The sequence below is a fragment of the Microcaecilia unicolor genome, chromosome 13 (genome assembly GCF_901765095.1).
Source record: "Microcaecilia unicolor chromosome 13, aMicUni1.1, whole genome shotgun sequence".
In the NCBI taxonomy this organism is placed as follows: domain Eukaryota; kingdom Metazoa; phylum Chordata; class Amphibia; order Gymnophiona; family Siphonopidae; genus Microcaecilia; species Microcaecilia unicolor.
This window is the reverse complement of record NC_044043.1, coordinates 24,982,414-25,009,576: the sequence shown is the minus strand read 5'-3', so window position 1 is coordinate 25,009,576 and position 27,163 is coordinate 24,982,414. Positions and strand designations below refer to the sequence as shown.

Here is a 27,163-nt window from a genome sequence, read left to right as displayed (position 1 = left end):
TACCAGACGAGGGAGCAGGGGCAGCGTTGTGCATGAGGAAGGCCTGATGCAGCAGCAAAACAAACTCGGGGGAGAAACCCCCCAGACTGTGCACTTCCGCAGCCTGGGCAACAGCCCTAGACGCACCCTCAACCGGCGCTAGCAATAGCGGGGGAGAGACATGCTGCGCATCCAAAATGGCGTCCGGCGCGAAACTCCACGAAGGAGCCGCGCGGGAAGAACGGCTCTTAACTTTAGCCGCTTCTGTGCCGTCGCCCAAATTAAGGGCGTTCATGGCATTAATGTCTCCAACCTCAAGGGCGGCCCAAGAAGAAGCCGTCCGAGCCGCGTGGCCGGCCAAGATGGCGGAGGCGAGGAGCGGGGGATGGGCGTTTATGGCGGGAAAAACCGCCACACCGGAGGAAGGACCGGGACATTCATCGGTCACGAAACTGTCACCCAACAAGGGCGAATCAGGCTTTAAGACCCCCGCATCCCCTCTAGAAGCGCTCAAGCGACCCGGGGAGCGACCCTTTGCGCCCTCGCCCTCCGACGCCATATGCCACGAGGAGAAGAATCGGGGAACCCCCTGCCCGCTATAAAAAGGTAAAAATTACCTGCTGTCCGCTCCGAGTTGTAAAGACCTGGTGTCCCAGTGAGTAGCTGCAATAGACGCTTAAATAAACGTCGAAATAAACGCCTTTAAGGACGTTCAAAATTTTTTTTTTTTTTTTTTTAACGGAGCCAGCGGGAGGGGGGAGAAAAGGAGGGACCTGGCACCACCAGGTTTGCACTTGCTCAAAAGAGCCCTCAACCCCAGGCACTCAACAAAACCTAAAAATTAGGCTTGGAGGCCTAGCCAGAGCTGCTGCTGTGTGTGACCACCACCTGCTGAGATAGAGAACATACTGGGGAGTTTCCGGCAGCACATGACCACATATAGGGAGGCAAAAGTTTGCTCTCTATCTCCACCTGCTGGTAGATGGACACAACCCACCAGTCTATGGATTGATCAGCTTGATGATATGGAAAGTCCTTTTCCTTTAGGGTATTCATTTTCAGATCTTCAAGTCTCATCTCATGCATCTTTTGATAGAAACCCCATACCAGTTTTGTGACCTTCCTCAGAACTACTTCAAGTCTTTTTATGTCCTTAGTTAGATTTATGTCCTTAGTCTCTGAAACTGTACAATACTCCAAGCGAGACCTCACCAATGATCAGGACAGAGGCATTAAGAATTCCTTTCTTCCGCTGGTTATGCCTCTCTCTATGCAGCCTAGCATCTGTATGGCTTTGGTCACCACCTTGTCATTGTTTTGCCCTCTGAGATCCTTAGATGCTATCACCGCAAGACCCTGATTCAGCCTCTCTCCCCCATATGCAACTTTAGATTTCTACTCCCCAAGTGCATTTCTTTCCACTGAATTTTAACTGCAAAATATTAGAATATTATTTCAGCTTTTGTACATCAATACACTGTACAAATTTAATTGAACAAATGTATTTATACAGCAGAATATCATCTAGGTAACAGAATGCACAGTGAGTACAGTTTGATTGCCTTTCAGCAAATCATGCGTTGTTATAATCAAATATACATTTTAAAAAAGATCTGAGGTATGATTGGAAAAACTGACTAAGATCAACCTTTCTGTATAGCCATTTATATAAATCCACCCACAACTGATTTTCCACAGCTCACCTCAGTTTCTCTTTTATCCACAGGTTCCCAACTGGCTTCAGAAAGATGGTCTTCACTCTGGTCAGAGAAAAAGTCTTCTGTGTCACTGCTCTCCGATTCCTTCAGACACGTCTGAAAAGAAGAATGGTGGATATTATGCACCTGCACAGAGGAGAGGTCATACAGATCATCATATGACACATTGAGGGGGTGAACAATGATATGCTTTAGCACAGTTGTTTACTCAAGAATTTTCTGTGCTAGTCTTACTCCTGATGCAGAAAGATTCCTAGCACAGGAAAACTGAGTAAAACCACTATGGCAGGGGATTCAGTAAATATGCCAAAAAACAAGAGGGGCTCAGCAGCCCCTGCACAATACTTCTCACCCTCACATAAACATAGAAACAGAGAAAAATGAAGGCAGATAAAGACCATATGGCCTATCGAGTTGGTTCATCTGTGCCATTCACACTTGTGAATCACATCAATATGACCTTCATTCAGTGTTCATGTTCATTCATGTTCTGCCTCGATCCTAAGGCAAACTATCTGGAGCCATAGAACTTGTCCTGTCTCCAAATATCAGCGCTGAAAGATGACAACAAATTCAAGAAAGAATTAGCTACAACTGAAAAAGCATCCAGGATTATTTATTCGTTACACTTGTATCCCACATTTTCCCACCTATTTGCAGGCTCAATGTGGCTTACATTGTCCCGTAGAGGCGTTCGCCATCTCCGGTAGTGAAACAAATACAAGGAGTTAATGTGGTCGGATAAGGTTCATGTATTATAGCCCCATTACTCAATTCTCAGCCACCACTACCACAGAGAATGAAATTACAGAGGAAGAGATGGGTCACAGTAGGCTCTGGTAGCCTAAGATCTGTGACATAGAAGCACTCACCTTCCAAACCTTTGCCCTTGTCAAATTCTTTTGTTGCGCTGCATCATTGTGATGCTGAAAAAAGTAGTACTGTGGTGGAACCAGAGGCAATGAAAGTAGCACAACCCAAGAAACATCCCCCAATGACAGATTGGTGAAAAGCAAAAAACTCTTACTGTTCGGAGACTCCATTATCAGAGGCATTAACTTAGGAACAAGGGTTCCAACCTAGTGAAATGTCTTCCAGGATCTTCAGCTACCAGATGTACTGACCACATACTGAAAGTGATCCGAGAAGAAAGCAAGGCTTCGAATATTGGGGACAAATGACCTGGCCAACAATAGCAAGTTTACAGCACAGAGAGTGTTCCACAAGCTTGGGGACGGACTAAAATCTTTGGTTCAGACTGTGGCTTTTTCTTAAGTAATTCCCGCATGGGGGAAGGGAGAGGAAAGACTACGCAAAAGAGTGGACTTCAATAAGTGGCATGAGTCTCGGTGTAAAGATGAAGGTTTTAGATACAAAGGAGCATGGGGTAATACGTGAAGAAGTAACAGGCTGTACTGTAATGATGGGCTACAACTTTCTGTGACTGGAAAAAGGATCCCTGGGGAGAAATTCAGACAGTATGTTTCTAGACATTTAAACTAGAAGGTGGGGGTGATAAAAGAAAACAAGGGAATTCGGAAAGTCACCCCCAAAATAAACATGATGGCAGAGGGAAAGGTCATCTAAATATAGAAAACCACCTAAACTCACTATGCAAATGAAAAGCAATGAGCACAAATGCTCGTAGTCTAGGTAAAAAGGTTCAAGACTTGCAAGCTCTGATGTTTGAAGAAAACCTGGATATTGTTGCTATTACAGAGACGTGGTTCAATGATACCTATGAATGGGATGTGACTATACCGGGCTAAAATCTTTTTAGGAAGGACAGAGAGGGCCGAAGGGGTGGAGGAGTGGCACTGTATATGAGAGACAGTATCAGAGCAGCTGAAAAGCGGGGGGGGGGGGGGGGGGGGGGGGGGGTGGGCAGACCTGTGGAGAGGAAGAAGCTTTATGGATCGACCTGGAACAAGAAGATGGAACCTGTATCCACATGGGGGTCATCTACAGACCTCTGGCACAAACGGAGAAGCTAGACAAGGATCTGATAGAAGATATTCAAATGATTGGTATGAAAGCGGTAATACTGTTGGGAGGTTTCAACTTGTCTGATGTGGATTGGAACGTCCCGTCTGCGGAATCGGAAAGAAATAGGGAGATTGTGGATGCCTGTCAAAGTGCCTTGCTCAGACAAATGGTGACGGAACCCACAAGGGAAAGGTCGATACTAGATCTAGTTCTCACAAATAGAGAAAGTGTTTCCAATATCCGGGTGGGTGCCCACCTATGTAATAGTGATCACCACACCATATGGCAAAGGCGAAGTGTGGACGCACAAAACTCAAAGTACTGGATTTCAGACGTACTGACTTTGATAAAACGGGGGAATACCTGAAGAAGGAGCTGTTGGAGTGGGTAGGCGTAGGAGAAGTGGAAAATCAGTGGTCAAAGCTAAAGGCTGCTATAAATATGGCAATTGACCTTTACGCAAGGAAAGTAAACAAAACCAAGAGAAACAGGAAGCCTATATGGTTCACCAAACAAGTAGCTGAAAAAATAAGAGCAAAAGAGCCTTTGTTCAAGAAATACAAAAGAACACAAAGAGAGGATCACGGAAAAGATTATCAGATTAAACTCATAAGTACATAAGTATTGCCATACTGGGAAAGACCAAAGCTCCATCGAGCTCAGCATCCTGTTTCCAACAGTGGCCAATCCAGGTCACAAATACCCAGCAAGATCCCAAAAATGTACAAAACATTTTATACTGCTTATCCCAGAAATAGTGGATTTTCCCCAAGTCCATTTAATTATGGTCTATGGACTTTTCCTTTAGGAAGCCGTCCAAACCTTTTTTAAACTCCGCTAAGCTAACCGCCTTTACCACATTCTCTGGCAGCGAATTCCAGCGTTTAATTACACGTTGAGTGAAGAAACATTTTCTCTGATTTGTTTTAAATTGACTACATTGTAGCTTCATCGCATGCCCCCTAGTCCTAGTATTTTTGGAAAGCGTGAGCAGGCGCTTCACATCTACCCGTTCAACTCCACTCATTATTTTATAGACCTCTATTATATCTCCCCTTAGCCGCCTTTTCTCCAAGCTGAAGAGCCCTATCCGCTTTAGCCTTTCCTCATAAGGAAGTCGTTCCATCCCCTTCGTCATTTTTGTCGCTCTTCTCTGCACCTTTTCTAATTCCACTATATCTTTTTTGAGATGCGGCAACCAGAATTGAACACAATATTCGAGGTGCAATCGCACCATGGAGCGATACAAAGGCATTATAACATCCTCATTTTTGTTTTCCATTCCTTTCCTAATAATACCTAACATTCTATTTGCTTTCTTAGCCGCAGCAGCACACAGAGCAGAAGGTTTCAACGTATCATCAACGACGACACCTAGATCCCTTTCTTGGTCCGTGACTGCTAACGTGGAACCTTGCATGACGTAGCTATAATTCGGGTTCTTTTTTCCCACATGCATCACCTTGCACTTGTTCACATTAAACGTCATCTGCCATTTAGACTCCCAGTCTCATAAGGTCCTCTTGTAATTTTTCACAATCCTCCTGCGATTTAACGACTTTGAATAACTTTGTGTCATCAGCAAAGTTAATTACCTCACTAGTTACTCCCATCTCTAGGTCATTTATAAATATGTTAAAAAGCAGCGATCCCAGCACAGAGCCCTGTGGAACCCCACTAACTACCCTTCTCCATTGCGAATACTGACCATTTAAACCTACTCTCTGTTTTCTATCTTTTAACCAGTTTTTAATCCACAATAGAACACTACCTCCTATCCCATGACTCTCTAATTTTCTCTGGAGTCTTTCATGAGGTACTTTTGTCAAACGCCTTCTGAAAATCCAGATACACAATATCAACCGGCTCCCCTTTATCCACATGTTTGTTCACCCCTTCAAAGAAATGAAGTAGATTGGTGAGGCAAGATTTCCCTTCACTAAATCCCATGTTGATTTTGTCTCATTAATCCATGCTTTTGAATATGCTCTGTAATTTTGTTCTTAATAAATAGTCTCTACCATTTTGCCCGGCACCGACATCAGACTCACCAGTCTATAATTTCCCGGATCTCCTCTGGAACCTTTTTTAAAAATCGGCGTTACATTGGCCACCCTCCAGTCTTCCAGTACCACGCTCGATTTTAAGGATAAATTACATATTTCTAACAATAGCTCCGCAAGCTCATTTTTCAGTTCTGTCAGTGCTCTGGGATGAATACCATCCGGTCCAGGAAATTTGCTACTCTTCAGTTTGTAGAACCGCCCCATTACATCCTCCAGATTTACAGAAAATTCATTAAGTTTCTCCGACTCGTCAGCTTCGAATATCGTTTATATATTTACTAGACCGTCACTTATTACAAAGGTAAATCAGAACGGTTTACAATATAAAATAACATTAAAATGACATTAAGACAATAAATAGACATACTCTGAAATCTATTTATGATAGAAAAGCACTGCAAAAAATCAACACACATACAGATTTCACGAGCTATAGTCATAAAAACATTGGTAAAAATAAAAAAACTAAAAGCTTTTTTTTTTCTCCCCTTTATTTCTATTTTAAGCGTTTTTTTCAAATGACTTCAAATGTGTTTTTAAAGCTTTACGAAAATGAGTATAAGAATCTTCAAGCCTAAGTTCTTTAGGAAGACAATTCCAAAGTGAGGGAGCTAAGAAAAAAAATGCTGATGTTCGCGTTGATTCCCATCTAGCTTTAGATGGGGATAGAATTACAAGTCTATTATCTGTCAGTGATTGAAGTGTCCGAGTTGGTGTATAGGGGATAGTAAAGGTAGACAGTTATGATGGACTAGATGAATAAAAAGCTTTGTGTCAGTGTCAGAACTTTAAATTTTATCCTTGCTTCTATTGGAAGCCAGTGCAGTTGATGTAACAATGGAGTGATCCTGTCATATTTTGAAGCTCTACAGATAATACGAGCTGCTGTATTTTGTATCATCTGTAATCGTTTTAGATTAAGTTTTGAAAGACCTGCATACACTATATTACAATAATCTAAACATGATAAAATATAGGCGTAAGTTAGTGTACGCAATGAGGATTTATCTATGGAGTTTCTAGTCAAGCGCAATTTACGTAGTTGATAGATTTCTTTATCACGTCAGATATTTGCTCACTAAAGGATAGGGAAGAATCAATAATAATATCAAGGTACCTAAATGACTGTACTGTAGGTATTTGTTTACCAAACAAAATAGGTGTTAGAGATGGAATAGATCCAGGGCCCGTTATCCATGATGTTATCGGGTTTTTCTGGATTTAGTACTAATTTATGCTTCGTTAGCCAATTGGCCACCTTCTCAAGGCAGGTTTGAATCTGCGTTAGATCAATGTTTATTGTCTTCACATAGTGAATTAGGAGGAAGTCTTCCGCATATGAATAAAAACTAATACCTAAAGACTGGATGAGCAATGAAAGTGGACTAACATATAAATTAAATAACATAGGAGATAAAACCGATCCTTGTGGTACCCCACAAAAACTGAAGTGTGAATTTGAAGTAGATTGATTTTGAATAATTTTGAAAGAACGATTTGTAAGGTAAGAGGCAACCCAGTCATAAATCGTACCTGAAATCCCAATTTCCTTTAGCTATTGTAATAATAAAGTATGGTCTATCAGATCAAAAGCTGCAGACAGATCAAGTGAAACAACTAATGCAATATATCCTTGTTCTAGTCTAAAAGACCCCTACCAAACAATTCAGGTGGGATACATAAACGCCAGCTCAGTAGTAAATAAAACAACAACAATAACTGACTGGATTACGGCAGACAATCTTGACCTAGTACTCATCAGCGAAACCTGGATCCACGACCACAAGGACCCCATAATACTAGAACTGGATGTATGATGCATTAATGAACAGTAAGTGTGGACTTTATGTGTTTTGGCTCTTTCCGTAAATTTTTTCAAAAAGATGGGTCTTCAATAATCTGCGGAAGGAAGCTTGCTCGTGGATCGTTCTTAAGTTGCGCGGCAGTGTATTCCAAAACTGTGTGCTCATGTGAGAAAAGGTTGACGCGTGTAGCGTCTTATATTTCAAGCCCTTGCAATTGGGGAAGTGGAGGTTGAGGAAGGTTCGGGATCTTGCTGGGTATTTGTGACCTGGATTGGCCACTGTTGGAAACAGGATGCTGGGCTCGATGAACCTTTGGTCTTTCCCAGTATGGCAATACTTATGTACGACATTTCCCTCCAAAACTCACCATACAAAAGCATTTCTGATTCTCCCACTAGTCCAGTCTCTCTCCTATCCCCCTCCCCCCATAAGTCTATCATTTCTACCATGGGTGCAGCACCTCTCCAGAGTCCCACTTTTTTCCTCAGCTCCCTATCCCATCCCGTGCGAGTCCTCCTGTAGCCTTTAAACTACATGCAGTCTGGGTCAACATCAGATCCTTCCCGCTGCCACATGTGCAGTTAGCTTAGTGGGGTTTAAAAAAGGTTTGGATAGCTTCCTAAAAGAAAAGTCCCTCGGCCATTATTAAAATGATTTGGGGAAAATCCACTGTTTATTTCTAAGATAAGTAGCATAAAATGTATTGTACTGCTTTGGGATCTTGCCAGTTACTTGTGATCTGGATTGCCCACTGTTGGAAACAGGATGTTGGGTTTGATAGACCTTCAGTCTGTCCCAGTACGGCAATACTGATGTACTTATCTTGCTCCTCTGAGGCAAATCCCTGTTTATGCATGGGTTGGACATAGAAGAGGAAGGATATGGTGTTGACCCAGACTGCATAAAATCGTTACTGCTGCTGCCAGTGCCAGCAAAGGAGAAAGATTCAAAGGACTGGCTGCAGGAGGAGGACAGGTACTGAACTCGTGGTGGGAGAGGAGAAAAGGGAAGGGAACTGCAAACTTCATCGAAATTTTTAAAAAAGTCACGGCAATGAATATAGTAACATAGTAGATGACGGCAGAAAAAGACCTGCACGGTCCATCCAGTCTGCCCAACAAGATAACTCATATTTGCTACTTTTTGTGTATACCCTACTTTGATTTGTACCTGTGCTCTTCAGGGCACAGACCTTATAAGTCTGCCCAGCACTATCCTCGCCTCCCAACCACCAGCCCTGCCTCCCAACCACCGACTCTGGCACAGACCGTACAAGTCTGCCCAGCACTATCCCCGCCTCCCAACCATCAGCCCCGCCTCCCGATCTTGACTAAGCTCCTGAGGATCCATTCCTTCGGCACAGGATTCCTTTATGCTTATCCCACGCATGTTTGAATTCCGTTACCGTTTTCATTTCCACCACCTCCCGCGGGAGGGCATTCCAAGCATCCACTACTCTCTCCGTGAAAAAATACTTCCTGACATTTTTCTTCAGTCTGCCCCCCTTCAATCTCATTTCATGTCCTCTCGTTCTACCATCTTCCCATCTCCGGAAAAGGTTCGTTTGCGGATTAATACCTTTCAAATATTTGAATGTCTGTATCATATCACCCCTGTTTCTCCTTTCCTCCAGAGTATACATGTTTAGTTCAGCAAGTCTCTCCTCATACGTCTTGTAATGCAAATTCCTTGAAGGCTATGACTGCATGCCACCGCACTGTGGGTATGCAAAGTTTCTCATCTGTAGCAGGTGTTCTCTGAGGACAGCAAGACATTACCACATGTGGGTGATGTCACCGATGGAGCCCTAGTATGGATGCTGCCCATGTTCTACAGCTTCTAGAAGCTTCTGGTAGTTCCAATTACACATGTGTGCCTGCCTTCACGCAAGGGACTGGCAGTTGATTTCCAAAAGCTTAGAGAATACAACTACAGGAGGTGGGAGGGCATGTGGTGATGTGTGTCCTGCTGTCCTTAGAGAACACCTGCTACGGGTAAGTAACTTTGCTTTTTCCGAGGACAAGCAGGACATACATATTACCACATGTAGCAATCCCTAACTACCAGGCTCACTGAAAAACAAACAACAGTCAGCAGGGAATTGCAATAGGTAAGGGCAACTAGGACAGACTCTGGGCAGGACTTTCCTGGACACTGGAGATAAAAGGCATCCTCCCAATGGCCTGGAAAGGGGCACAGGCGTCGATGAATGGCTGACAGGCAGGACAGCACCATGGCGGACACCAATGTCCTTGATAACTTGGCTTCATTCTGAACTAAGATGCGCTCAAGCTCCTCATGCAGCACAGCCCAGAACCATTCTTCAACGGCAGGCATCGGTAAAGGCTAGGCCAGTGCTGATACAGTGACAGTCTGAGAAGACAAAGGGGCTGCCCTCCAAGGAGGCTATCGTGGCAATGCTGACTCCACTTTAATGCACAAGTAGCTGATGTGGCCATGTTTTGCCTATATGGCTGTGTCAGCTGCAACTGTTAAACATTAAAATAACCATCACTAAACAAATAATAAATAAGGTAAAAGCAACTCGTAATACATAATTAAATAATGACTAAAAAGTTTTTATGATTTATTAATAAATGTACACAAATATGCATAAGTATTATCAAAAGTGTAAGTTACACAGTTAAATCCTTACCATGGAAAATCATCATCACACGAACAAAAACAGAAAACAGGAGAAAAGAACCCATACACACCCAACACATCGATCACACGTCAACTAATAAATTTTCCATTAATACCCGCCTTAGACAAAACCTTTAAACTGATCCAAATAGGATATATAAACGCTAGATCAGTAATAAACAAAACAGAAACCTTAACAGACTGGATTACTCAGGACAACCTAGACCTAATATTCATCAGTGAAACTTGGATTCATAACCAAGATGACCCCATAATACTTGACATCTGCCCTCCAGGATACAAATGGGGGCATAATCGAACGTGAACGCCTATCTCCATGGGCGTCTATGTCCGAAAACGGGTACGTGAAGTGGCGGGACAGACCGTATTTTCGAAAAAATGGACGTTTTTCAGCTGGGTGTTTGTTTTTTTTTAGCGATAATGGAAACTAAAAACGCCCAGCTCAAAAACGTCCTAATCCGAGCCATTTGGTCATGGGAGGGGCCAGGATTCGTAGTACACTGATATGCCAGGACACCAACTGGGCACCCTAGAGATCAGTGCGGTGGACTTCAGAAAAACCTCCCACATGCATAGCTCCCTTACCACGGGTGTTGAGCACCCAACCCCCCTCCCCCAAAACCCACTACCCACAAATGTACAACACTACCATAGCTCTTAGGGGTGAAGGGGGCACCTACATGTGGGTACAGTGGGTTTTGGAGACCTCCCATTTACCAGCACAGGTAGGGGGGGATGGGCCTGGGTCCACCTGGCTGAAGTGCACTGCAGTACCCACTAAAAGTGCTCCAGGGACCTGCATACATGCAGGCCTCTAGGACTTGTTGCTGCTATATAACATTGGCACACCAGTTGACACCTGAAGACTAATCTCTCCAAAAACGTCCTTTATTGGAATAAGCATGCTTACTCACAGTTAACTGCAGATCATAGGTTGTGCCCCACTGGCAACGAGTCTTCCTGGTACTGAGATGAGCAGTAGGTCAGAGCTGGAAGAATGGTGTACAATGCCCACATTCAAGGTAAGAACTAAGTTCTGTAACGTGGCTAACACGTGAAAGGGATCTAAAACTGGCTTACAAAAATGACTACTACCTCATGGACTACCGGAAACAAAACAGGGCACACTCTGACCCAGAAAGCAGGGGGAAAAGCACCATGGGAGTAGAGCCTACCAACTACCAACATCGTGAGCATTTGCCACAAGCTAGTGGAATCATGGAGCCCAATACCCTACACCCACCACAATGCATTGCTGATGTGACTCTGCAGTGCGCATAAGGTGTCACACTCACCCGAGAGCCACATCAGAACCAGGGAAAGGCTGTCACAGGATAGAACACATTCTGCTGTCATGGAACACATTCTGCTGTCATGGAGGTGGGTACGGCATTTGAGGCTGGCACAGAGGCTGGAAAAAAAGTTTTTAAAGTGGGGATTTTTTTGGTGGGAGGGGGTTAGTGACTACTGGGGGAGTCTGGGGAGGTAATCCCCGATTCCCTCCAGTGGTCATCTGGGCAGTTGGGGCACTTTTTTGGGACTTGTTCGTGAAAAAAAAGGGTCCAAAAAACGTGACCCAAAATCGCGGTAAAAACGCCTATTTTTCCCCGATTATCAGCTAAAGATGCCAATCTCTCCTCGGCCAATAACCACGCCCTAGTTCCGCCTTCACCATGCCTCCAACACGCCCCCGTCAACTTTACCTGTTTCTGCGACAGATTGCAGTTGGAAACGCCCAAAATCGGCTTTCGATTATACTGATTTGGGCGCCCACGGGAGAAAGACGCCCATCTCCCGATTTGGGTCGTAATATAGGCGTTTTTCTCTTTTGATTATAAGCAGGAAAATCAACCATTGGACCAGAACAGATAAAAGAGGAAGAGGCATAACCCTAATCTACAAAGACGAATTCATTTCAGAACCATTGCGGAATCCATTAATACACAACTTGAAATTGCCGCAATCAGGTTGCAAAACAAATCCCTCCCAGCTCACCTGACTTGCATCATATTATATCGACCACCAGGAAATTGGAAAGATGCCCAATCAACTCTCATGGACTTTATATCAAACATATGCCTTGCAAATCCTAACGTAATAATAGGAGATATAAACCTTCACCAAGAGGACACAACCTCAAATGACACACTAGAATGCAAAGAGTTCTTACAAATGTGGGACTTCAACTGGCCACAAGTCAACCCCACACACATAAGAGGCCATGCACTGGATCTATTAACAAAGAAACTATCCAGTGACCGAACCTTTTCGGTAATGGAGAAGCAATGGAAAAGCGTGCTTTGGTCTGATCACTTTAAATTAACTATGACCTTATGCTGGAAGAAGAAAGGTCTTTCCCAAACGCATCAATGGGCCTTAAATAAAACAAGAGGTAAAATAGACCCCAAAACATTTTGACAAGAAATATATAATAACAACTGGGCACCAAAAACCGATTCAACTGACTTCTTCACTGTTTGGGGTGAACGATGCAACAAAATCCTCAATAAAATAGTGCCCAAACATACAAAATCAGCACAAAAACGCAATAAAATACTCTGGTTTAACGAAGAACTAAAAATTCTAAAAATGCAAACGAGAAAAATAGAACTGGAAAAAAACAAAAAACGAACAATCACTAAAGGCCTAGAAAGAAAGTCAAACAAAATACAAATATAAAATAAGACAATCGAAAAGAAACTTCTACAGAGAATAGGCACAGATTACAAAGACACAAAGAAATTATACAAACTAATAAATAACTTACATAACACCAAAACGGTAACTACACCGAACGCAAACCTCCCACATGCAGACAATCTTGCCAAATACTTTGAAGAAAAAATTACCAATCTATGCAATAATCTGCATCAGGGAAATATTAATCCAGAAACCTTCATAAATGAAGGGAATACCCGGCAGACTGTATTTGGAATAACTTCACTCATCTAAGCATCAAAATAATAGCTGATGCACTCAGAAAATTCTCCTCTGCCCACTGCCAACTAGACACCTGACCCAACTATATAATGGACCCCGCCCCCCCCAATCAATACGTCACAGAACTCACAGGCCACCTTAATTATCTATTCAAAAAAGGCCTATTCCCACAGGACAGAGGAAATATCCTAACTCCCATCCCAAAAGAGACACACACAAAAAAGCAGAAGACACCTTGAATTATAGACCGATAGCAGGAAATAGCAAGGGGTAAAATCATCCTCCTACTCCAATTTGACCTATCCAGCGCATTCGATATGGTCGACCACCACATACTGCTGAGAATCTTTGACAAGATAGGAATTACAGGAAAAGTACTCTCCTGGGTCAAGGGATTTCTGACATCCAGAACATACAAAGTCAAATCAAACTCAGATATATCTCCACCTTGGAAAGCGGCATGTGGAGTACCACAAGGATCACCACTCTCACCTATATTATTCAACCTAATGATGACACCACTGGCTAAATCTCTATCCAAACAAGGCCTCAATCCATTTCTCTACACAGATGACATCACCATCTATATTCCCTTCAAACAGAACCCCACAGAAAACACCAAGGAAATAATAAACAGCATGACCATCATGGAATCCTGGGCATCGGCATTCAAGTAAAAACTCAATAGAGATAAAACCCAATGTCTCATTCTCTCGTTCCAATACAATAATGTTCCCCCCTCGGCAATTAACACACAGGGTTCATCCCTCCCAATCTCAGACCACCTGAAAATCTTAGGCATAACAATTGACTGCAACATAATGCTAGAAAGCCAAGCTAAGAACACGACCAAGAAAATGTTCCACACTATGTGGAAGCTCAAACATATAAAGCCTTACTTACCCAGGAATTCATTCCACAACATGATCCAAACCATGGGGCTAACCCATGTAGACTACTGCAATAGTATTTACATAGGCTGCAAAGATCAACTCATAAGAAAACTACAGACAGCACAAAACATGGCTGCCAGACTCATCTTCGGAAAAGCACGCTTCGAAAGCCCAAAACTCTTCCTAAGAAGCTTACATTGGCTTCCTATTAACGCTCGCATAACATTCAAAACATGCACAATAGTCCACAGAATCATCTACGGACTCGCACCAGATTACATAACGGAACTTATCGATCTACCAATAAGAAACGTGACAAAAACAGCAAGAACCTACCTAACCCTTCACTACCCCAATTGCAAAGGTATAAAATACAAATCTTCACATGCAGCCAGCCTCTCGTTTATAGGCATACAACTTTGGAACTCACTACCCAAACACCTGAAACTCACAGAAAACTACCTACAATTCAGAAAAAACCTGAAAACACATCTTTTCAAGAAGTCTTTCTCCTGTTGATCTGCCTAATCCCACACCAACGAAAAGTTCAGAAATGGAAAACAATATTATTAACCTCTCTCACAATATGCTAATATATCAACCTAAGCATTTATTGTACTTCCGTATTATGTACTAGACTTCTACAAATCTAAATTTTGTAACCGTCTTTTTAGCAATATGTAAGCCACATTGAACCTGCCATATGGTGGGAAAATGTGGGATACAAATGCAATAAATAAAATAAATGGATCGTTTTAGTGATCAATTAAGTATAATACTTGCATGCTTATACAGTGACGCCTCCATACTCAGAGCTACTCAACAATGCATACAGGTTTTTCATACAGTGTACATTAACAAGGTAAATAACACAACTTCTTAAAAAATAAGGACATAATGTAAAATGCACAAGCATCAGTCATATTAGCACAGATCTGTCAAAAATACAGCCAAAGATATAAGTGACAGAAACAAGTTAATGCTGCAGTTGTGTCTACATGCTTGTATAAAGCGAAGATGCTGGCAAAAAATTTCAACGCTGGTAGATTCCAAGGGGGTTCGGAGGAATGAAGATAGAGCTATTAATAAGGTACTCTATGAATTTTTTGCTAAACTATATGAATCTCATACCCCTCTACTGATGGATAGTGAGACTTATCTGGCTAGTCTGGAGTTGCCAAAAATCACAACAGCAGAGTTGGCAAAATTGAATGCGCCTATAGAAGCCGACGAGGTAGAATGGGTAATCAGGCAAAGTGCCCTAGGTAAATCTCCAGGCCTGGATGGACTCCTACTACTACTTAGCATTTCTATAGCGCTGCCAGGGTTACGCAGCGCTGTACAAGTTTAAACATGGGGAAGGACAGTCCCTGCTCAAGAGAGCTTACAATCTAAAGGTAACAAACTATGTAGTAAGTGTAGGTATCATGAATGGGGCAGGTGGTTAGGCGCCAAAAGCAAGGGAGAAGAGATGGGCTTTGAGTAAGGACTTGAAAATGGGCAGGGAGGGCGCATGGCGTATGGGCTCGGGAAGTCTGTTCCAGGCATAAGGTGATGCGAGGCAGAAGGGGCGGAGTCTGGAGTTAGCGGTGGTGGAGAAGGGTACAGATAGGAGTGATTTGTTCTGAGAGGGGAAGGTTATGGGTGGGAACATACGGGGAGAGGAGGGTAGAGAGGTAATGGGGGGCTGCAGATTGAGTGCACTTGAAGGTCAATAGGAGAAGCTTGAACTGTATACGGTAGCGGATCGGGAGCCAGTGAAGCGACTTGAGGAGAGGGGTGATATGAGAGTATCGGTTCACGCGGTAGATAAGACGTGCGGCGGAATTTTGGACAGACTGAAGGGGGGATAGGTGGCTAAGCGGGAGGCCAGCGAGGAGATGGTTGCAATAGTCAAGACGAGAGGTAATGAGCGAGTGGACGAGGGTTCGGGTGGTCTGTTCAGAGAGGAATGGGCAAATTTTGCTAATATTATAGAGGAAGAAGCGACAGGTCTTAGCTGTCTGCTGGATATGGGCAGAGAAGGAGAGGGAGGAGTCAAAAATGACTCCGAGATTGCGGGCTGAAGAGACGGGGAGGATGAGGGCGTTGTCAACAGAGACGGAAAGTGGGGGAAGAGGAGAAGAGGGTTTGGGTGGAAAGACAAGGAGCTCAGTCTTTGCCATGTTCAGTTTCAGATGCCGGTTGGACATCCAGGCAGCGATGTCTGAAAGGCAGGCCGAAACTTTGGCCTGGGTTTCGACTGTGATGTCGGGAGTGGAGACATAAAGCTGGGTGTCATCAGCATAGAGATGGTACTGGAAACCATGTGATGAGATCAGCGAGCCCAGGGAAGAGGTGTATATCGAGAAAAGAAGAGGTCCAAGGACAGATCCTTGAGGAACCCCAACAGAGTGCGGGACAGGGGTGGAAGAAGAGCAATTAGAAAATATTCTGAAGGTGCGTTGGGAAAGATACGAAGAGAACCAGGAGAGGACGGAGCCCTGGAACCCGAATGAGGACAGTGTGTCGAGAAGTAAATTATGATTGACGGTGTCAAAGGCGGCGGATAGGTCGAGGAGGATGAGGATGGAATAGTGACCTTTGGATTTGGCAAGGAACAGGTCATTGCAGACTTTAGAGAGTGCTGTTTCTGTCGAGTGTAGTGGGCGAAAGCCCGATTGAAGCGGATCGAGGACGGCCTGAGAGGAGAGGAAATCAAGGCAGCGGCTGTGGACAGCGCGTTCAAGTAATTTGGAGAGGAAGGGTAGGAGAGAGATGGGGCGGTAGTTGGAGGGACAGGTGGGGTCAAGTGATGGTTTTTTGAGAAGTGGTGTGACTACAGCGTGCTTGAAGGTGTCAGGGACCGTAGCAGTGGAGAGAGAGAGAGATTGAAGATGTGACAGATTGAGGGGTTAACTGTAGGAGAGATGTTGGTAAGCAGATTGGTGGGAATGGGATCAGAGGAACAGGTGGTGCACTTAGAGGAAGAAAGAAGGCGAGCAGTTTCCTCTTCGGTGATCTCAGGGAAGGAGGAGGAGGAGGCCAGGTTAGGTTGGTTGAGGGAGTGGGTTAAGAAGTCACAGGGAGGAGAAGGCCTGGAAGTGAATTCAAGGTTTATCTTCTGTACTTTATCGCGGAAGTAGTCAGCTAGTGTTTGAGGAGAGAGGGGGGGGGGGGTGGGAGCGGAGGGTACTTTAAGTAGGGAGTTGAGGGTGGCGAAGAGGCGACAAGGGTTGGAGCCAAGAGAATTGGTTAATTGAGAATAATATTCCTGTTTGGCAAGGAATAGGGAGGACTGGAAGGAGGATAGCATGAATTTGTAATGGGTGAAGTCTGACAGGGTGCAAGATTTCCTCCAGAGTTGTTCAGCAGATCGGGTGCAGGAGCGAAGGTAACGGATGCAAGGGGTTAACCAGGGCTGAGGATTAATGCGCTTAGTGGGGCGAGAGACAGATGGTGCTAGGGTATCCAGAGCAGTGGAGAGAATTTCATTGTAGGTAGAGACAGCCGTGTCGACAGATTCAGAAGACGAGATGGAAGGGAAGAGATTGGAGATGTGAGAGGATAGGGTAGGGGGGTCGACAGCTTGGAGATTCCTGAAGGCAGTGGTTAAAGTTGGGCGAGGTTGAGGGGGTGGGTGATGAAGTGTGAGGGTGATAAGGTGATGATCTGAGATAGGAAGGACTGAGGTGCAGAGATTGGAAGGTGAGCAGGAAGAGAAGAGAACGAGGTCGAGACAATGGCCATTATGGTGAGTAGGGGTGGTAGAGCATAGTTGGAGGTTAAAGGAGAATGTCAGAGTGAGGAATTTAGAAGCGTAGGAGTTGGAAGGGTTGTCAACGTGAATGTTAAAATCACCAAGAATGAGGGTTGGAGATGAGGGATCAAGAAAGATGGTGAGCCAAGCGTCGAAGTCAGTAAGGAATGAAGAGAGGGGCTTATCAGGGGGGCGGTAGATGACTGCAACTCTGAGTGGTGTCGGGTAGAATAGACGGATGGCATGAGTTTCGAAGGATGAGAAGCAGTGAGACTGTGGCAGGAGGAGGGGTTGGAAACTACAAGAGGGTGAGAGAAGAAACCCAACGCCTCCACCGCGTGCATCTGGGTGGGGAGTGTGGGAGAAAAGATATCCTCCATGGCATAGGGCTGCGATTGAGGCAGTGTCGTTAGGGGTTATCCAAGTTTCAGTTTTTAAAAATGTTGCAGGCAGAGGTTAGTCCGGTTCTGGCTGATGTCTTTAATAGTTTTGTCCAACAGGGGAAACTCCCTGAACACTTAAACGCAGTTCAAATAATAGTCTTATTAAAGCCAGGGAAATCGGCTGATCGGCCTGAATCATATCGACCAATTTCACTGCTTACTACGGAGGTAAAGTTATTGGCTAAAATATTGGCTAACACACTGGTGAGAATTCTTCCCACATTGTTGTTTGAACCTCAAGTGGGGTTCACCAGAGGCAGGGTAATAGCAAAAAACATGAGAAGAATCTTGGCTGCGTTGGAGACCATTAGCATGGAAGGAGAACAGGCTTTGCTAATAAGCTTTGATGCAGAAAAAGCGTTTGACAGAGTGGACTGGGGGTTTATGTTTGGGGTCTTGAAGACCTATGGCATAGAAGGTTGTTTTTTTCAGGGAGTGTGAACGCAATATGCAGATCCAAAGGCGCAGGTCTATGCTAATGATTTTGCCTCTGATTGGTTCCCAATTAGAAGAGGGACGCGGCAGGGATGTCCATTATCTCCGCTTCTTTTTGTGATGACTTTGGATCCTTTGTTGCGGGAGATACAGCATAACAATGACGTTAAAGGAGTGAAAATAGGAGATTTCACATTTAAATCAGCTGCTTTTGCAGATGATTTACTCCTCCTCCTCATCACAGAGCCTCGGCAATCCTTATCAAATCTTATGGAAAGCTTGGTGGAATATGGAGACTTCTCTGGCTTTGGCTTGAACCTCTTTAAGTCGGAAGCTCTGGCAAGCTCAGACCAACTAAAACGGTCTTGGGGGGAATGGTTCCCTTTAAGATGGGCCGAGGAGTCGTTTAGATATTTGGGAATCAGGTTAACTATCGATACAAAACGGTTATATGAGCTCAGTATTTCCAGATTACTTAGGGAGATGAAAGAACAGCTGACATTATGGTCGTCATTGCCTCTGACCCTTTTGGGCCGGTTGCATCTCTACAGAATGATGATCTTTCCCAAATGGTTATATGTGTTACAGACACTACCTATATGGTTGCTTAGAAAGGATCTGATAGCGCTTCAGAGGATGGTAGTGAAATTTGTTGGGGGGGGGGGGGGGGGGCAGAAAACCAAAGCTGAGGTGGCCTTATTTGATAGGGGCGCAGAAAGGGGGAGGGTTGGGACTTCTAGATTTACGGAGATATAACCAAGCATGCCTGCTCCGTCATTTGAGAGACTGGTTGATGGGTTCAAACACATATAGGGATACAGGATTGGAAAGAGCCTTTTTTCGCCCATGGCAGCTGGCTGCGCTACTTCATGCTTCAAGGGGAGAACTGCCTGAGCAACTACGAGGAAGCATAATGCTTCACCCCCTTTGGTGTTTATGGAGAGCGGTGCTTCCACTATGGGGGCAAAATCACCTCAGTAGTGTGTGGCTTCCCTTACAAGGGAATATATCATTTAGGCCAGGGGATGAGAATGGGGTTTTTCGCTCTCTGGTTGCAAAGGGAGTAACCCAACTAGAAAGTCTAGTAAACGAGGAAGGGTACTTAATGTCTTACTTAGATTTCACAAGGCGCTGTGGGCAAGGCCCTTCCACTTGGTTCGCTTACCGACAACTGTCGCATTATGTAGGTTCTTTAGCGGAGAGAAACTTCCGCGATTTGGTAGACAATTGAGGGAACTATTAGAAGGAGACGCAGCAGGGCAAATCTTGGTATCCTGGTTTCATGGTGACTTAAATAGACTGACCCAAGATAGGGATCTGACGAAGGTTGCGGAAAAGTGGAGTGCAGAGCTAGGCAGGTGTATATCAGCAAAGTGGCTATTAGTGGCTCTTCGAAGCGGTCCACAATTGGTCCATAGTGCGGAACTGCAGGAATGCAACTTTCGGACAGTACATAGAGCATACTTCTCTCAGAGACAAGCTTATCATGCTGGAGTAACGGAGTCACAAAGCTGTAGGAAATGTGGAAGGGTAGAGGCTACGTTTTATCACGGTACATGGAACTGCAGGTTGATCCTTTCATTCTGGAGGTTGGTTGCTTGATATTTAGGAGGGGTGCTAGGGGAAAGGATTACCCTAACTTTTGAGAGAGCCATACTCAGTGCCCCGGGCCAGTGGACTCCTGGATCAAAGGGTGAAAAACAGTTTTTGGGTAAGGCCTGCATATTGGGTAGAAAATGCATCTTACTTTATTGGACTCAGGATCACCCACCTTCCTTCTGGCATTGGAGGAATAAACTTCATGAACTGATGACTTGGGAGTCTAGAGGAGCAGGTGGGTCTCCGGGGAGGCAGCAGAGGTTCCTGGCAGTTTGGGGGGCATATTTAAGTAAAATCTCGCCTTGGGCGCATAGCCAAATATTGAATATATTTATATTTATTGCACTTGTATCCCACATTTTCCCACCTATTTGCAGGCTCAATGTGGCTTACAGAGACCTGTTATGGCATAGCCATCCCAGGGTACATAATATAATTGATGTTATATAGAAGTCAAAGAAGACAGGAAGATCTAGTCAAGCGTTTATAGAGAGATAGATAGGCGTTGTGTCACAGTTAGTTATGGGATCTCCTGGTAAGCTTTGTTAAAGAGGTAGGTTTTCAGAGATTTGCGGAAGTTATTTGATTCGTTGATCAATTTCAAGTGAGTTGGGAGCGCATTCCACAATTGCACACTCATGTATGAAAAGCTGGTCGCGTGTGTTTATTTATTTATTTATTGCATTTGTATCCCACATTTTCCCACCTCTTTGCGGGCTCAGTGTGGCTTACAATAAGATATGAATAATAGAAATACAATGTTACAACTTGGTTATGGATTACATTGTGCAGAGTTATGCGAGACAATCGAAGTATCATTAGGAATATAACAATGGGACATAAACATTAAAACATTGGAAAGAGACAGTGGGAAGTTTAAAGGGCAGAGTTAAGACACATTGACGTATGGTGTACATATTTCTGTGAGTAAGTGTGTGAGTGATGTGAGATTACGGGGGATGAGAGATTAGAAGTGAATGTATGGTGTATTGAAGAACAGTGAGTGTGGACTCTATGTGTTTTGGCTCTTTCCGTAAATTTTTTTAAAAAGATGGGTCTTCAGTATTTTGTTTGTATTTTACTCCTTTACAGCTGGGGAAGTGTAGATTAAGAAATGTTCGAGCAGATCTTTTAGCATTTCTGGGTGGCAGGTCAATGAGGTCCATCATGTACGATGGGGCACTTCCGTATATGAATTTGTGAACAATCGTGTAGATCTTGAATGTAGTATGTTCTTTAAGTGGAAGCCAGTGCAGTTTCTTTCTTAGTGGTTTTGCAATTTCATACTTTGTTTTCCCAAAAATGAGCCTAGCTGCGGTATTTTGGGCTGTTTGGAGTTTTTTTGATGGTCTGTTCTTTGCAGCCGGTGTAGAGTGCATTACAGTAGTCCAGGTGGCTTAATACCAATGACTGTACTAGTTGGCGAAAGATGGTCCTTGGGAAGAAAGGTTTGACTTTTTTTTAGCTTCCACATGGAATGGAACATTTTCTTAGTTGTGTTTTTCACGTGGTTATCGAGTGTGAGATTTCAATCTATGGTGACCCCAAGAATTTTCAGAGTATTTGAAACGGGGAGGGGAATGTTTGGTGTGGTAATGGTAGTAAATTTACTTGTGTTATGTTGGGAGGTGAGTATAAGGCACTGTGTTTTTTCCGCATTAAGTTTCAGCTGAAATGCGTCCGCCCAGGAGTGCATGATTTGGAAGCTTTGGTTGATCTCATTGGTGATTTCCTTCAGATCGTTTTTGAACAGGATGTAGATCGTGACATCATCTGCATATATGTATGGATTGAGATTTTGGTTGGCTAGTAGCTTAGCGAGGAGTATCATCATTAGGTTGAAGAGGGTCGGCGAGAGGGGGATCCTTGGGGAACTCCACATTCAGGCGTCCATGGGTCTGAAATAGGTCGCATTAGCAGTTACTTGGTATGATCTTGTGGTCAAGAATCCTTTGAACCAATTAAGAATGTTTCTTCCTACTCCAAAGTATTCTAGGATATGTAAGAGTATTTCGTGGTTGACCATGTCAAAGGCACTGGACATGTCAAATAGTAGGAGAAGTATATTATTGCCGGTTGCAATTGTTTGTTTGAATTTATTCATTAGAGTCACTAATACTGTTTCAGTGCTGTGTTCCATTCGAAATCCTGACTATGAATTGTGGAGGATTGAGTGTTTGCTTAGGTAGTTTGTGAGTTGTTTCGTCACTACTCCTTCCATGAGTTTAGTTATCAATGGGATGGATACCACTGGACGGTAGTTGGTTAGGTCACTTGCACTTTTCTTTGTGTCTTTAGGTATAGGGGTTAGTAGAATGTTTCCTTTATTCTTTGGGAAGAGACCATTTTGTAGCACGTGGTTCAGATGGTTTGTGAGGTCTGTTTTGAGTTGTTGTGGGGCAGATTTTATGAGATTGTTAGGGCAGATGTCTAATTTGCATTGTGACTTGGCATATCTTCTGAGTAACTGGGAAACATTGTCAATCGTGAGCATATCAAATTTGGTCCATAATCTGTCTGCTGGATGTTCTCCGGGCAATGGGTCTAGGCATTCAAGGAGGTTTAGGTAGTCAGTTATTTTGCTAGGTAACATGAGTCTTAGTTTTACAATTTTCTCTTTGAAGTATTTCACCAGTTCGTTTGCTGATGGGGTGTCTGCGTTGTTAGAGGTTACCGTTGTGGTGTTTAGTAGTTTGTTTACAAGTTGGTACAGTTTGTGTGTGTCCTTGTAGTCTGGTCTGATTTTCGTTTTATAATATGTTCTTTTAGTTTGTCTGATTGTGTATTTGTATTTTCTTTGAAGCTGCTTCCAGTTATTGAGTGCGGAGTCATCTTTTTTCTTAATCCATGCTCGTTCTAGTCTTCTGACTTGAGTTTTTAATTCTTTCAGTTCTTCGTTAAACCATGGTATTGAGTTTTTTCTATGTGAGGTTCTAGTTTGAAGCGGTGCTATGTTGTCTAAGGTGGTTCTGCATCTGTTGTCCTATTCATGAAGAAATTGAGGTTAGTCTGTTTGTGCTGACCATTCGTTGCTATAGAATTGTTGCCAGAATGTTGGAGGATCTATTTTGCCTCTTGTGGTGTAGGTTAGTTGCTTTTGTTTCTGTTGTGAGATTTTTATTCGCCACTGAAGGGAGAGATTTGCTTTGTAGTGGTCGGACCATGGTATGGCTGACCATTTAATATCTGTTAGTGTGAAATTTTGTGCTGTTGAGAATTTGTATATGATGATGTCTAGTGTGTGTCCTTTAGTATGGGTGGGTTGAATAGTTGGCCATCGAAGCTCCCATAGTTGGAGGAAGTCTTTGCATTCACATACGTTTGTTAGGTTATTATCCTTGTGGTGAAGGTTAATGTCTCCTGCTATAAGAAGGTTTTGGGTGGAGACACACGTGTTCGAGATGAAATCCATGAAATGTGTTTGGGAGTCTTGCCAGTTTCCTGGGGTCTGTAAAACAAGATATGGGTTAGGTGATCTTGTAAGGTTGGATGGTTGATTCTAACTGAGGCAATTTCGAGTTGGGGAAGTATGGATTCGGCTTTTGTTGTGACGGTGAATTGGGATCTATAGATTATGGCTATGCCACCTCCTCTTTTTCCATTCCTAGTCCAGTGGGTGATTTTGTATCCTGGAGGGCATAGTTCTAGAATTATGGGGTCCTTGAGGTCGTGGATCCAGGTTTCAGTGGTGAATAAAAAAATCGAGGTTGTCTGTTGTGATCCAGTCGGATATTGTCGCAGTTCTGTTAACTGTGGATCTGGCATCTGTATAACCCAACTGAATTAGTTGGTAAGGTTCGGATGGGTTTGAGGCTTCCGTGGAGTAGATAGCCCTCAAAACGGCTCCAAATGCAGTGCTCTAGGGAAGGGGGGAGGCAAAGGGAGTTACATTTGGGGGTAAGGTTATTGGGTCAGGGACTGGGGGGAGGGGAATAACGGTTGGGGTATAATTGTCTTGTGAGTTAAGTCCCAGCTATAGGGCTGGAGATAGCTGTTTAATGGGAATTGGGGAAGTAGGTAAGGGGATGGATTGGATGTTCCAAAGTTTAATAACAAGAGTTTGCTGTAAAAGTGAAGGTAAGTGAAGGTAACTGACGGGATAGATGGTGTAGAAAAGTTGATCCCGAATGAAGATAGGCTGTTAGCCTCTCTCACGATATTATTTGGCGAACAAAATACTAACCAATTTGGTTGACTCCTAGTACGCATGGGCAATCCTATTTGAAGGGGAATATGCTTGTCTTACAGTGGAGGAGTTGGCATAATAAGTATTAGCAACTGTTTTCAATTAAACACGTTTGAAATATACCTGGGGCAATGTGGGGGGGTGGGATTTGATAAAACTTTGAGAACAGAATTCCTTTATCTACTCTGTATTACTTTATAGGTTATTCATCCTTGTCAAACTATACAGAGATTGTTGTAGCTGTTTACCTTGCTGGTTTCTCAATAAAAATGTTAAAACATTAAAGCGAAGATGCTTACCTGTAAAAGGTATTCTCCGAGGACAGCAGGCTGATTATTCTCACAATTGGGTCGGCGATCCGTGCTGGCCCGGGAACCGGCATTTCACATAGCAAAAACTCTGCTAGAGCCTTCTGTGTGCGCGCAGAGTGTCTACCTGCCTGCCGCGCTCCTCAGTTCAACGAAGAGTATAAAAGAGAGAGAAAGAGGAGACAACTCCAAGGGGAGGTGGGCAGGTTTGTGAGAATAATCAGCCTGCCGTCCTCAGAGAATACCTACTACAAGTAGTATCTTCGCTTTCTCCAAGGACAAGCAGGCTGTATTATACTCACAATTGGGGTATCCCTAGCATCCAGGCTCACCCAAAACAACAAGGGTTGGTCAACTGGACCTCGCAATGGCAAGGACATAACATAGATTAACCCGAAACTATATACAACTAGCTGAGAGTGCAGCCTGTAACAGAACAAAAAGGGCCGGGGGGGGGGGGGGGGGGGGGGGTGGAATTGGATTCTAAACCCCAAACTGATTCTGCAGAACTGACTGCCTAAACTGACTGTCACGTCGGGTATCCTGCTGAAGGCAGTAGTGTGATGTGAATGTGTAGACTGAAGACCACGTGTTAGCTTTGCAAATCTCTTCAATGAAGGCTGCCTTTAAGTGAGCCACCGACGCAGCCATGGCACTGACATTATGAGCCATGATATGGCCCTCCAGAGTCAGCCCAGCTTGGGTATAAGCGAAGGAAATGCAATCTGCTAGCCAACTGGACATTACACGTTTTCCAATGGCGACGCCCCTCCTGCTGGGATCAAAAGAAACAAACTGGGCGGATTGTCTGAAGGGCTTCGTCCGCTCCATGTAAAAGGCCAATGCTCTCTTGCAGTCCAAGGTGTGCAAGCTGCTTTCGTCAGGGTGGGCGTGAGGATGGGGAAAAAAATGTTGGCAAGACAACTGACTGGTTCAGATGGAACTCCGACACCACCTTTGACAGGAACTTAGGGTACGTGCGTAAGCCTACTCTGTTGTGATGAAATTTTGTATAAGGTACATCCACTACTAGGGCCTGAAGCTCACTGACCCTACGAGCTGAAGTAACAGCCACCAAGAAAATGACCTTCCAGGTCAAGTATTTCAGATGGCAGGAATTCAGCGGCTCCAAAGGAGCTTTCATCAGTTGGGTGAGAACGATGTTGAGATCCCATGACACTGGCGGAGGTTTGACAGGGGGCTTTGACAAAAGCAAACCTCTCATGAAGCGAACAACTAAAGGCTGTCCAGACATAGGCTTACCTTCTACACGGTGATGATAAGCACTGATTCCACTAAAGTAATCTTTCCTGGAAGCAAGCAAGACTCGGGAGACACCCTCCTAAAGACCCAAGGAAGCGAATTCTAGGCTCTTAACATCCAGGCCGTGAGAGCCAGAGACTTGAGGTTGGGATGCAGAAGCGACCCCTCGTTCTGGGTGATGAGGGTCGGAAAACACTCCAATCTCCACGGTTCTTCTGAGGATAATTCCAGAAGGAGGAGGAACCAAATCTGACGCGGCCAGTAGGGCGCAATCAGGATCATGGTTCCGCAGTCTTGCTTGAGTTTCAGCAAGTCTTCCCCACCAGAGGTATGGGAGGATATGCATACAGAAGGCCTGTTCCCCAATGTAGGAGCAAGGTATCTGACACTAGTCTGTCATGGGCCTGAAGCCTGGAACAGAACTGAGGGACCTTATCATTGGTTTGAGTGGCAAAAAGATCCACCGAGCGGGTGCCCCATGCTCGGAAGATCTTGCGGGCTATGCCCATATTCAAAAATCACTCATAAGGTTGCATTATCCTGCTCAGTCTGTCAGCCAGACTGTTGTGTACACCTGCCAGATAAGTGGTTTGGAGAAACATGCTGTGACAGCGCACCCAAAGCCACATCTGGATGGCTTTCTGACACAGGGGATGAGATCCACTGCCCCCCTGCTTCTTAGTGTAGTACATCGCAACCTGATTGTCTGTCTGAATTAAGATAACTTGGTTGGACAGCCGATCTCTGAAAGCCTTTAGAGCATTCCAGATCCTAGAAGGACCAGGCTCCCTGAGTGTGAAGCCCATCTACATAAACCCCCCCACCCCAGGAGAGATGCATCTGTTGTCAACATTTTCTGCGGCTGAGGGATCTGGAACGGACATCCCATGGTCAGATTGGATCAAATTGTCCACCACTGTAGGGAATTTCGAAAGTCAGTGGACAGCTGGATGACATCCTCTGGATCCCTAGTGGCTTGATGCCACTGAGACGCTAGGGTCCATTGAGCAGATCTCATATGCAGATGTGCCATGGGCGTAACATGAAATGTGGAGGCCATGTGCCACAGAAGTCTCAACATCTGCTGAGCTGTGAGCTGCTGAGACGCCCGAACTGTGGACACCATAGATAGAAGG

At 44.2% G+C, this 27,163-nt stretch overlaps 1 protein-coding gene across 3 annotated transcripts in view; it reads right to left on the bottom strand.

Moving 5' to 3' along the window:
* MTMR4 (myotubularin related protein 4) overlaps positions 1–27,163 on the bottom strand; it is a 314,547-nt gene that overhangs the window by 9,911 nt on the left and 277,473 nt on the right. For all 3 annotated transcript variants that reach the window (XM_030222077.1, XM_030222079.1, XM_030222076.1), the window contains one exon: positions 1,683–1,793. In XM_030222077.1, coding sequence (XP_030077937.1) covers positions 1,683–1,793 — 111 coding nt within the window. The remainder of the gene's footprint in view (positions 1–1,682; positions 1,794–27,163) is intronic.